At 38.3% G+C, this 13,512-nt stretch overlaps 3 protein-coding genes across 3 annotated transcripts in view; 1 reads left to right on the forward strand and 2 right to left on the reverse strand.

Annotated features, from left to right (window-relative positions):
- LOC109229150 (H/ACA ribonucleoprotein complex subunit 3-like protein) lies at nucleotides 5,421–7,478 on the reverse strand. Its single transcript, XM_019394492.1, has 4 exons — nucleotides 7,413–7,478; nucleotides 7,247–7,317; nucleotides 5,902–5,944; nucleotides 5,421–5,739 (listed from the first exon to the last, which is right to left on the reverse strand). Exons 2-4 carry the CDS (start codon nucleotides 7,298–7,300, stop codon nucleotides 5,642–5,644), a joined length of 195 nt encoding a protein of 64 aa, XP_019250037.1. The 5' UTR covers nucleotides 7,301–7,317; nucleotides 7,413–7,478; the 3' UTR covers nucleotides 5,421–5,641.
- On the forward strand, nucleotides 7,564–11,166 carry LOC109229142 (uncharacterized protein At1g03900-like). The gene is made up of 3 exons (XM_019394479.1): nucleotides 7,564–8,144; nucleotides 8,994–9,269; nucleotides 10,728–11,166. The coding sequence occupies exons 1-3, from the start codon at nucleotides 7,653–7,655 to the stop codon at nucleotides 10,794–10,796; spliced, it is 837 nt and encodes a 278-aa protein (XP_019250024.1). The 5' UTR covers nucleotides 7,564–7,652; the 3' UTR covers nucleotides 10,797–11,166.
- Nucleotides 12,188–13,512, reverse strand: part of LOC109229156 (protein CHROMATIN REMODELING 8) — an 8,272-nt gene continuing 6,947 nt past the window's right edge. The window contains exon 8 of the mRNA XM_019394503.1: nucleotides 12,188–13,270. Within this exon, the coding sequence (XP_019250048.1) occupies nucleotides 12,590–13,270 (681 nt within the window). The 3' untranslated portion in view covers nucleotides 12,188–12,589. The remainder of the gene's footprint in view (nucleotides 13,271–13,512) is intronic.

A 13,512-nucleotide genomic window follows, 5' to 3' on the forward strand; every position in this document is an offset into this window, starting at 1 on the left:
ATACACGCCATAACCCTCCGTGCTTTAACTCTCTTCCTCACCCAAACAACAATCACAAACAATAGAGCAAGGAAATAAAAGAAGTTACAATATGAATCCCGGCAAGGGAACAATAATTCAACAACAAGTCCCGGCAAAGGACAACATGCTTTTCTCTTTTTCACTTTTACTTCACAACTCACTTTACAACTTGAGCCAATGCTCTAATAGGGTTCAATTTACCCCTTACATTTCCATATTTTATTAAACGACTTGAGACAACGCTCCTCAATATTCAATGCCACAATTACTTCCCAAACTTTGCCAACAATAGAAATCATCACCAAAGCATGAACAATACAACGAAGTCATAAGAATCACAATATAAGACTCACGGGCATGCTTGACACCAACGTATAGATACTCGTCACCATGCCTATACGTCGTACTCGACAAACACCACATAGCAAATAAGACTCGACTCCTAATTCCTCAAGCTAAGGTTAGACCAAACACTTACCTCGATGCCACGAACACAATTCACGTCTCAGTTATCGCTTTACCCTTTGATTCCACCACCAATTCGCTCGTATCCAGTCACAAGTTACTTAATTACATCAATAAACGCTAAATGAATCAATTCCAATGCATGAAAATAAAATTTTCCAAAGTTTTACCCAAAAAGTCAAAAATCGCCCCCGGGCCCACATGGTCAAAACCCGAGGTTCGAACCAAAACCCAATTACCCATTCCCCCACGAACCCAAATATATAATTTGTTTTGAAATCAGACCTCAAATCGAGGTCCAAATTCCCAATTTTTGAAAAACCTAGGTTCTACCCAAAACACCCAATTTCCCCCATGAAAATCATTGATTTTAAGTTAAAATCATGTTAAAAGATGTTAATGATTGAAGAAAACGAGTTAAAATTGACTTACAATCGATTTGGAAGAAGAGTTGTTCTTGAAAAATCGCCCTAGGGAGTTTATGTTTGGAAGAGATGTGAAAAATGGTTGATTTTCGGCTAAGTATAAAAATTTGCAGGTTGCAGATATGGGAATTGCGAACAGGGTTCGCAATTGCGAACCCCGACCTCTGCTAGGTTGGAAATTGCGAACAACCTCTCGCATTTGCGAGATGGGAATTGCGAAGATTGCATCGCATTTGCGACTACTGGCTAGGAGGGGAGGCATCGCATTTTCGATGGATTTCCTCGCAATTGCGAGGTAGCTGGCCCGGGCCTTTGATCGCATTTGCGACGAGGCCTTCGCATTTGCGAACTCGCATTTGCGAGCCAAGCTTTGCAAATGCAAAGCCTGCAGGCCTGCAATTCCTTAAGTCCAAAACTTCACCCCGTGGCCTATCCAAAACTCACCGGAGCCCTCGGGGCTCCAAACCAAACATGCACACCAACCTAAAAACATCATACGGACTCGCTCATGCATTCACTAAAATAACATCAACAACTATGAATTTAGCATCAAAATCATGAATTTTCTTAAGAACTTCAAATTTCTAATTTTCTCAAAAACGATCCGATTCACGTCGTTTCAAGTCCGTTCCTTACCAAATTTCACAGACTTATCTTAAATCACATATAAGATCTGTATCGGGCGCCGGAACCAAAATACGTGCCCGATACCATCAAGTTCTAATCACAATTCATTTCCAAATATCATAAATAATTACAAAAAACAATTTTCTTTAAAAATTCATTTCTCAGGCTTGGGACCTCGAAATTCGATTCCGGGCATACGCCCAAGTCCCATATTTTCCTACGGACCCTCCGTGACCGTCAAATCACGGGTCTGGGTCCGTTTACCCAAAAATATTAACCGAAGTCCACTTAATTCATTTTATAGTCAAGATTTATCATTTTTCACGGATTTTCACATATTGGCTTTCCGGCTACGCGCCCGGACTGCGCACGCAGATCGAGGTGAGACAGAAAGGTTTTTAAGGCCTCGAAATGCAGAATTTACTTTTAAAACGGGTCATCACAAAAATAGTTAAGAAACAAAATAACTGATGAACAAGAGTATATAAATTAAAGAGAAACTGTAGAAAGTATTGTATTGCTCTGATATGTGTGAATGTAAGGTGCTTACAAATGATGGGGACTCCTCTTTATATAGTAGAGGAATCCTAATTATGGTATAACTCTAATTATAGAAGGAAATCACATGATTAGCTAATTAACCGTCTTTGATTTGATTCATTCCGAGATTCCCGCCGTGATTTCCTGCCGGTTACGGGTATCTCGCTTTTCCATTATTGCGCTCTGCTCGAAGTCTGTCATATTCGGTCTCGATCGCTGCTGACCTCGATCTCGACAGGTACCTCGATTCTCGAACTCGATACCTTGTCTTCGTGCCCTGGTTTCATCCATTACGAGGCTGACCCTCGATGCAATTCCCTTGTCTCGATCAAATAGTAAAATCGGGTAGGCCCGATTTTAACCGTATACAAAATGATTATCATTTATCCGTGGCGGCCACCATCACAACCAGCAGTTGGACAACTGTTATATATATATTTGCTCACTAATTAAGCTGGCTGATCTGTCAACTTCTTCACTGAAAGGTACCAGAATAGATGATTAAAGACATTCAGATGCATATATAAGCTAAGGGAAAACAACGTGTAGCATTATTGACTACACAGTCCAGTGAGCAGAAATTATTAGGAAAAAGGCAGCATGGTCCAGATCATAGTTTCAATAAATTAAGCAGTAAGGAATTAAACTAGTGATCAATTAGTGAGTGCTACACGAAATGCACTAATATATAGATTAGGAATAGAATGTTGTATAAGATTAAAATAATGAACATAAAGTATCTCAAAACCGATATGCAAAATCCAGTTTCTCGGCTTAACACGTGAGCTGTAGAATCCTCGGTGACAGAGACGCATCTTAAATTCTAACATCATATATCATTAATTTTCAACTTCAACAAAGGAAACAAACCTAAACAATCCACAGTTAATTAATCCCAGATGTTAAAAGCCCGAGTGCTAATATTTAAGGATTTATATAGTTCATTCTGAATGTTGACAGGATGGCATATAAGCATATTCCCCCAATAATAAGATCAATATTCTGTTAGCAAATAATTAAGAAGTTTAATAAGAAGCTTCTTCTTTTTTTTTCCCATGAAAACAAATACTAGTTGAATTTTACAGCTTACATATAGTCAAGTATATTAGGAGCGGTTGGCAAAATGTATCCAAAAGATGCTTCTTAATAAAGCTTATAGTAACTTATAAACGTAATATTTTGTCGGAAAATTTTTGTCAGTCAAAAATTATCAAACCTACAAGTGAAATGGTAAAGAGCTACCGAAATAGCTGGAAGAAATTCTTTTAGGTGAGAGCTATATTTCCATTTTTTTTTAAAAAAAAAGTGTTCGGAACTGCTCCGTTTTCAGAAAAGGTTTACAAACTTTTCTTCTGTTTCTTTTTTTGAAAACAATGAATTTTTTGAGTCTTTATAAACAGGTCTGAGGTACTTTTCTTAAAATAAATTCAGAAAAACAACAAAATTTCTTAAAAAAACTATGCACACATTGATATCGTTGCTTTTTATAAACCTTTTTGGAATTTGTATCATTATCACCCACATAGTTTTTATTATGCATTTAATTTATTAAAAAATCGGATAACAAAAGACTCAGGGTGAAGAAAACAAAACTCCTAATTCGTCACCATGCATTAGGACAATTTTGATTTTTCATGATCAAACGACGATAACAACAACATACTCAGTATTATCCCACGCCGTGGGATCTAGGGAGAATAGTGTGTACGCAGACCTTACCCCTACCTTGTGAGTATAGAGAGGTTATTTCCAATAGACCCTCGGCTCAAGATAGTATAAGTACCACGTCAATGAAAATATAGGCAAGAAGGGACAGTATCAAAAAGCCATATAAAAGTAGAATAAAACAACAAGACAGTAAAGTGATCAACAATGAAAGAAAACAACGTTTAATTATAAAAACCTACTACCAACAGAAAACGAGACTGCTGTCAATACTAATGTCATGAACACTCTACACTACCTACTCTACTGTCCTAATTCTTGACCTCCATACCTTCCTATCAAGGGACATGTCCTCGGTCAGCTGAAGCTGCGCCATGTCTTGCCTAATCACCTCTTCTTTGGCCTATCTCTACCTCTTCGTACGCCCTCCAATGTCAACCTCTCACACCTCCTCAAACGATAAGAAGAAATTAAAGTACAGACCAGACTTGAACGGACAACACAGGGGGAGGGGTCCAAGTCCACATTCAGTTAAAAATGTAAGACCTGGTGAAACAAAGAACCTTTACACAAATAGCCAGCTAGATCCCCTGTCCGTTATACATAGATTATACTGATTATGCGTGACAATCATGCCGGTTTGGTTTTGGAATCGATACATGATGATGGTGGATTTCTGCAACCAACTCCTCTTCAAACACAAGCATTTACCAGCCCTATTTTTGCTAGTTCGCAAGTTGCAAAAAAAAAAATAATAATAATAATAATATCACTTTCCTCTTTTCACAAATGTCACTTTGCAACCTTTTATTTTTCTTGAACTGATTTGTCACTTGTTTTTTGGCTGATACCTTTCACTGTTCAAGTCTGCGTTTATCCCCTTTTTTTGGTTCTTAAGATAGTTTTATAGTTTTCGCTTTTCAAGTATTCTGGAAAAAAAAATTAGCAGTAAATGAGTGTTTTAATCTATTATCTTCAACAAATAGTATTCAAAACTGATTTTTCTCATAACCAAATCAAATATGTCGTTTTCCAAGAGCCGAACACAGAACCAAATCACTCAAAAACAGAGCCAGATTAAAATGTCACTTAGTCGTCGGACACATGAACATTTCCCAACACCCAGCACCGGGTCGGTAACAACAATGGAAACCCTTTGGTACACGATGCTGAGAGCCACCATGTTGACTATTACAGTATAGTTGGGACTGGGACTCATCGAGCTCAGTGGTTAAGTGAGAGCAGTCTTTATGCAAATACATGTTACGTATCTATTGGTTTGGTGTAAGGGAAGGAGGTGGTTAAGAATCGGGTTAGCTGGTTAGTCTTGGTCAGTTTGGTGATTAGAATACTGGTTAAATGGACCCAATTTCCCCTCTCTGCATCTCTTCGCATTGTCTTTCTTCAGTATGACTTCTTGTAGTTCCTCTTGAGAATGACATTGTTTCCAGCTTAGTATATAAGCCCATTTCAGCTTTAATTTCTGTTGACCATTAGAGAACATTACAATGACTGCTATTGTCTTCTCCATTATTTTACTTGTATGACCATCTAATTTAGATTGTATAGATCAAATTCGATACACCCTTTGGCTCCTCTCAAATTGTATAATTATGGAACCCCATAATTAGAGTTGGAAAACACTTTTCCAACTTGCAATTAGCAACATCACCAAAACAACAAACATTGATTGTTCTAAATATAAATAAACTGAGATGAATTGCATGCACATTCATTCACCATTTCGACAATTAAACCAAAAAACCATCAACAAGAGATGAGGTTTGAATTGCTGCCATGCAATTTGAGTTACAACACATGATGAGTCACGTCAACAACGGCAAGACAGAGAAACATAATAACCATGAGTAGAAAGCAATACGCAATAGCAAAAACTTCTAGTACTTTTGAGGTGGCTTTTGGGTTGGAAGCAAACCAAATCGCTTCTTCAGAAGCACTCTTTGCCTTGAATATTTATCATCGGGGGAAAAGCGGGCTGCAAAGAACATAATCCAGGAAATATCAATAACAGCAAAAAAGAACTGGTCAATTGTCTGTATGTTAAAATGTAATACCCGATAAAAAGAGTAGTCACAAACGCTTGTAGTTTGTACTGAAGTGCCAGCATAGATACAATAAGAGAGGGGCTGTGGATTACCTGGGTGAGCGGATTCTGTGGCCAAACCCAGTGGTGACTCTTTCTACATATATATAAAGTAAAAGAAGTCAGGCCTATGAACATGTTGAGAAAGTACAAGCAAAAAACTTCTTTGATAGATCGCCACAATCAAGAAAGTGAATATACGACTTGGGATGGAATGAGCAATAGAAGTCCAAGAAAGAACATTAAGTGGTGCAGAGGATCTGTTATGCCAACTGAAAATTTCCAGCTTGTTAAATTCCAGTTCATGAATCATGAGTGTTAAAATGTTCAATGTATGCTATGGGTTACACTGAACCATATCAGTCACTCGTCATTCAAATCATAAACTATCACCAGAAGTTATCAATGCTATCAAGCAAATCTCCCTAATCAGTATCTGCTTTCGCAGAACCAAATTTATCAAAGCATAAAGCTTTTGCAGAATGTTAGATGACTGTTTCAGACAGAATACAGTTTGAATAATAGAATTTAGGAACAGGTTAAACTTTTATTTTCTCTCGCTGCACTATAGCTACATTCAAGCACTACTTGTTATATTATGTAAACCTGGAAGAAGAGTTCCATTTAAGAACGTCAGATGAGCTTAACTTAGTTGTAAACATGAATCCAAGCTCAAATACCGATACCGTAAAAGCTCCATAGAGGAAAGCTACCTTGTAACGTCCCTCAATGAGTAAACTGAGATTGAGCTTTAAGAATAAGGTAACTTACTTTTATATAGCTCACTGTTATGGCCAGTACATAGCTTTCAAGGATAGATAACTCTAATAACCAATGGAGAAAAAGGACGGCTAAACCATCTGGTTGTAGAAAACTTAACAGGTTAGTACCCAAAAGCTCCCCAATGTGCCAAGTAACCGTTAGCCTAACCGTTAATTATGGTGCTAAAACCAAGAGTCCTGGAGAGTAATGGGCTTATTTCCAATTTCATTGTTATTCTTCCACTATCATGATTTCTCTACAAATGTGTTAGTTCCACTTATGGCGACAAACATAATGTAGATATATTCTTACCAAAAAATTTTTATATAATAGTTACTGGGTCTCAAATAATCAGTTATGTCATTAATTGGGTGTGCCATGATTTTATGCTAATACTTAATACATTAAAGAATTTTAACTGAAAAGACATGGTAAGCTGACATGTTCCGATAGCGTCCACTTTCAAAACATGACAAAGCTTTGTTCAAGTCCAATACAAACGAAAAACGGATTTTCCCTATCATAAAATGAGTAAAGGGAGATGGAAAAAGCTCGCAAACTTCCTATGATACTGTCAAATTATGAAGCATAAAGAAAAACAGAGTACTCTAAAAATGATTTTGCAGAAGAGAAATACCTTAGTGGTGTAAACTTTGTCACCATTCTCATTGATGTAAAACTGGAGATACATCCTCGCTAAATTTTCACCTGTTTACAGACAACAACAGTAAACAAGAAACCTCAGAATTACAGAGCGGACAAAAACAGCAAAAATGTTGTAATACTAAAACCCTAGCAAGTACCTGAGCTGCTTCGCCGGTTTATGGAGCTAAAAATTTACACAGAACAGTCCTTAGGGTTTCTTATAAAGAGCGCGGAAAAATTAGGGACATAAAAGGAATAATGAAAAATAAATGAGGGTAAATAAGTAATTGACCTCAGTCCAACACGTCTCTCCTACCAAACGTCACCTTCCTTCTTCACTCCAAAAATTCTGAACTCAAACGCCTGAGAAAAACTGAAGCTTTTTGATCTACAAAGCAATGTCGTTTGAAGAAGACGAAGAGTCGTTTGAGCACACGCTCCTGGTGGTGCGTGAGGTGTCCGTTTACAAAATCCCACCACGTCCGACGAGTGGTGGTTACAAGTGCGGCGAATGGCTACAATCCGACAAGATCTGGACGGGTCGGCTCCGGGTCGTATCGTGCAAGGAACGTTGCGAGATCCGGCTCGAGGATCCAAACTCCGGCGAGCTTTTCGCGGCGTGTTTCGTGCCGCCGGGACAGAGAGAGAGCTCGGTTGAATCGGTGCTCGACTCGTCGAGGTACTTCGTGTTGAAGATCGAGGATGGGAGAGGGAAGCACGCGTTCATCGGGCTAGGGTTTAATGAAAGGAATGAAGCATTCGATTTTAATGTGGCATTGTCTGATCACGACAAGTATATGAAGAGAGAGAATGAGAAGGAAGTTGGAGATGGTGAGGCTGGTGATGATAATCACATTGATATTCATCCTGCTGTTAATCACCGATTAAAGGTACTCAACTTCGTCTGTGATAATTAAATTTTCTTTTCAGTTTGGTGATTCAGTTGCTTAAGAAGGATAATTGAGTAGTAACTTAACCTAAATCGTATGCATTTGAGCTATAATCGTTTTCTGGAAGTTTGTGAATAAGTGATTTTCTGATAATTAGCAAGGAATATCAGTCATTCTGCTAATCTGGATTGATTGAACTTAGAATTTCTTAGATGCTTTTGGTTAATGTGTTTGTAATAGAATGAAAGGTGGGTTTTAGAGATATAGCTAAGTAGGATTTGAAAGGCAGTATACAGCTTAACTTGGAGCTGAGCTAATATAGGATGAATTTGAGCAGCTTGCGCCGAGGCAAACGATAAGATGAGCTTAATTGTGTGAAATCTAGTATGCCTCACGCATCTATTTGTTAACTTAGAGCCTTGGAGATTCTTTTTACCATGACTACACCTTTTCTTTTTGCTAGTGTTTGGGAGCATAAAATTACTTGGTCTGTTTGATTCTTAATTGGTCTTATTCATCTTATTGGGTGTTTGTTTCTTAGATGTTCTAAGTACTGGTGCAAGGAAAACTATGATGTTATGTGGATGCCTGCCCTATAATTTGTTTCAGTGAATTGGTTTTCTTGTTATGCTCTTCATTTCTCCAGTTCCTTGATCTTCTCGGTCAGATTTAACGTTGCTAGCTCGGTCCCAGTATTTGATATAGCAATATGTTCATGTCAAGATTAATGATTTGTGTCAATACTTGCGTTTAAAAGTAATTATAGTAGTAGTTGTTGTCATCATTTGGATTATCCTGATAACAATCTTTGCTATTTAAGGGAATAACTTTTGGTAGTTTGGTGTATAGGAAGGTGAAACAATCCGGATAAGTGTGAAGAACAAACCATCTAGTGGGACAGGCATGCTTTCGGCTGTGGGACTGGCGGCTGGAACTACAGGAGCCGTGAAAAAAACTCCAGCACTTGCACCTCCGCCTAGTGGAGGTAACAAGATTAGGTCTCCTCTTCCACCCCCTCCAAATGATCCAGCTACTGCTCGGAAGACTTCTACCTCTCCCAGTATTGCTCTAAACGAAAACACCAAGCATTCCACTGATCCGCTTTCAGATCTCACTGAAATTGAGGTACTTTCTTATCATCCTGTTCAATGCTCCTTGTGAAGGTCGCTCTTTGCATATTGCTAAACCGTAAATCCCAAGCCTTTGTTAGTGCATCTTCAGTCAAGAAGTAATAGCTAACAAGGACTTTGATCAACAAAACATCCTAACAGACCTTTGATATTTTTTTATCCACTTGGTTTTACTATTGTTGCCTGCTGTGCTTCTGCAAATATTGATGACAAATCTTATCATATCGAAGTGTTGGAATTAAAAGGTATCTTCAGTGTGCTAATTTTACAAAAGAGTTTATTGAAGATACCTATGGAACATAGGTTGCTCTATCCAAAAATAACTAAAAATATGCTGTCTCAATTGTTGATTGGAACAACAACAATAATGACCCAGTAAAATCCCACAAGTGGGGTCTGGGGAGGGTAGTGTGTACGCAGACCTTACCTCTACCCCTCGGGGTAGAGAGGCTGTTTCCGATAGACTCTCGGCTCAAGAAGATGAAAAGAGACAATATATCAGTACCATCAACAAAAATCATAGAAATAATAACATCACAAGAAACAGTAAATAGATGGAAAGCAAAAATAATAACCAGTAAATATGGCCCGGCACTATGAAAACGAAAGAGTAGTGAACACAACATTGACTACTAGTAGTCTAAGACAAAGTCCTATCAGCCTAGCCTCACACTGGTACGAGTTAGTAATATGCTCAACTACCTCATAACCTACAACCTTAACGCTCGACCTCCACAGCTTCCCATCGAGGGTCATGTCCTTGGAGATCTGAAGCCTCGCCATATCCCACCTGGTCACCTCTCCCCAATACTGTTTAGGTCGTCCTCTACCTCTCCTCGTACCTATCAATGCCAACCGCTCGCACCTCCTTACTAGGGCATCTGGGCTTCTCCTCTGTACGTGCCCGAACCATCTGAGCCTCGCTTCCCGCATCTTGCCATCCATGGGAGTCACGCCCACCTTCTCTCAAATATCTTCATTCCTAATCTTATCCATCATAGTGTGCCCACACATCCACCTCAACATCCTCATTTCTGCTACTTTCATCTTCTAGATATGTGAGTTCTTAATTGGCCAAACACTCAGCCCCGTTTCTAAACCTATAGCTTTGGGGGAAAAATTTTATTTTGTGCCTCACACAGCTGACGCTAGTTGTGTGAGGCCTCTTTTCTGTCTCACAACTTTGTGGTCCCAGAATTTTGTGGACCCAAATGTGTAAGATATGGGTCCACAAATGTATTTGATAAAAAGAGGCCTCACACAACTAATGTCAGTTGTGTGAGGCACACCATAAGATCACTCGCTTTGTGGTGTGTCACTTTTGATTTATATAACCTTATGATCCATGTGATATCTGCTTTTTACCTATTTACTATGACTGCACTATGAGAGATTATTTGATGTTAAAATGAGCAAGTCTTTTAATAGCAAATATCCTTATTGGCGTCTACAGAGGATCCTGCCTTCAGCCACGGGATCCGGATCAAGTAAAACCACAGCAGCTGGATGGGCAGCGTTTTAATTTTGTGTATTAAATATGGCTGACATGTATGATCGCTGTTGTATTACCATAGAAAAATAGATCGGGATTCAGAAAATGGAAGAGAAATTTCATGGTGGTTTTTTCCCTCACATTTTGGAAGATAATTGCAATGGAATATGTTAATGTACTTGCTTGACATCTGAATTGAGTCTCTGTATTACATGCAAGAAGGAAAATATCTTATTTTACCGTTTACACAAACGTCTGTCGAGCTTTCCCGAAGTAACATATTTCTTGCAGTGACATGATTTTGAGAACGTACTGTTTATGTATTACAAATAATTTAAGACTTCAAGTCCTTGGTGTATAAGTTTATATGATTAGAGATGCTTTTTATTTGTTGTGTTTATTTCTTTCTTTTATAACTCAGTGGCGGCATAATTCGAAATCGGTGGATAATAGGTCCGTCCTTCTATCCCTCTCCACTTAAATACTTGCTTGAAGGAAAGAGGGAAGTAGATTAAGCAAAGGAGAAGAGAGAGTAGAGAGGAGAGAATAGAACTGTTAAAACTCGAATAGATTTAGGGTTTAGGAGCAAACCGATTAACTTTTGACATATATTAAGGACTATTTCTGTTAAGTGGTGTATATCAAGGACCAAAATAATTCGTTTAAGGATGATTTTGATCATTTTCTCGTACTGGCATCTTAGTGCAAAATTGCTACACCTACTCTTTGTAAAATTTGTCTTCCATTTGTACGTCTGTCAATCAGTGCCACAAAAGTACAAAAACTACAAATGAGTCAAACAAATAATGAAAAATACGATAGGTTGTTATGGTTCTGCTAAGACATCATAGGTGCAATGTGAAATGATTACTATTTCTTTCGAACCATAAGGAAATTAAGTTATTGGATCATTAAATATAAATACAATTTGGGTTTTAAAGTTTTTTGAAAGATGTTCCTTGAGAAAACTTTGGATTTTATAGTGTATGTATAAGAACTTCCACCTTCATATATTTCTTTGTTGTCCTCATTTGGGATCTACAGGTATTCCCAGCTTTCCTATTGGGTACCCCATCGAACAAATTTCCCAAATTTCATTTCCTCTTTCTTTTCATTTTTTTGGGTCAATGACTGACTAGACGATGTTGTTCCTCTGCTAATTGTCTATTAACTTGCACCCAATTTACTGATCCATAGAACTCCAACAAAACAATAAAAAGTTGAATTCTATAGCACTCTCAAGGAAGAAATTGTTCCTTCAGTCTTTGAGTAACTGAAATGCTTCCAAACCTCTTATAGGTAATAACTAAATTTTCTCACTTTGCTCGATCATCCAAAGTTCAACTATATCAACTGCAACCAAATAAAAGTCGACCTGCTAAAATACCAGCTTAACGGCAGCAAAAGTTACGTGTTACAAGTTAAAAGAATAATAAGCATTAAGTCCAATGGTTAGGTTATTCAGTCCATATGCTCAATTGCGCATACAGCAGTCTAATGAAACGAGTAGCTACTAATCAAAAGAAAAAAAATTCTTGCACAGCTTCATTTCTGGACCATCAACTATTCCCTGTTACAAAGAAAAATCAATGATTTATGGGAAGCAAAAAATGATCCAACTATGTACACTGACCAAAGATGCTGAGAACTAAAAAGGAAGTCTCTCAGCCTAATGAACAACCCTGACCCCAGAAGGAATGACAAACTTTTAACTGCAAAATGAACTTTGAATCATTTGAGATGTTTCTAGCTTATATGGTATCTCATTTCTGAAAAGGCACAGAAGTGGAGTTTATGGATCATATGTTAGAACTAGGAAGGGGCTACTGATCCTGATATTCACGCTTCAACACCCAAAAAGATCCACTAGAGTTTTTATCCAGAGTCGCTATTTCCTTCAAAAGATTCTTGAACAGTGGCAGATCCTTTGATGGTACCCGGTCCCTAAAATGATCTACAATGCTAGCTGAATTGGTTTTCCCACCCCTCTGCTGTATAAACGTGCAGATCTGGCGAACCAACACCTCTGGCTGAACTACGTAGCTACAAGATGCACTCCGATGCCCACTATTTAGAGAACCTGCTCTGCCGTTTGAAGTTGAAGCCGACATACCAAACTGATGCACAAGTCCATCACTAACGGCTTTCTCTTGGTTCCCCCTAATCCTAGCCAATAGCTCTGCTGAAGATAATGCTTTTCCAGCAGATGTCCCAGCAGCAAAAGCATTTGCCCTACTAGCAGAGTCATTCAGTGATTCTTCAGATGACTTACTGGTTAATTGAAGATTAACAGTAGAACCAAATTTCCTTTTAACAGATGATGGCCCCCCAGCAACTCCTGATTTGCCAGTCCAAGTTGGCACTGCCACATTTTCTCGACTTCGAAGCATTCTTGATTGTCGCAGTGCTTCTGCAGCTCTCTGAGCTACTTGGGATGCCTGCTCCTCTAGCTTCAACTTCTCTTCATCATGAGCATTCATGATCGCATCATGATTCATCGCACTCTGGCAAAACACAAAAGATAAATAAGGCAAGTAAAACAAAGAAATGACTGAGATAAAGGTAAGAAATGGAATATAATAAACATAGTTATTTAACTCAAAAACTAGGTTTAACATGACGTTGAAATAGAAAAGAAATTGTTGTACTAATTTTTAAATCAAATCCAAACCCACTGATTAAAGAACCCCATCCAACCCCCCCCCCCACCACAACACACACACAACAAAACCAAAAAAAAACCCAA

This window comes from Nicotiana attenuata, chromosome 1 (assembly GCF_001879085.1).
Source record: "Nicotiana attenuata strain UT chromosome 1, NIATTr2, whole genome shotgun sequence".
In the NCBI taxonomy this organism is placed as follows: domain Eukaryota; kingdom Viridiplantae; phylum Streptophyta; class Magnoliopsida; order Solanales; family Solanaceae; genus Nicotiana; species Nicotiana attenuata.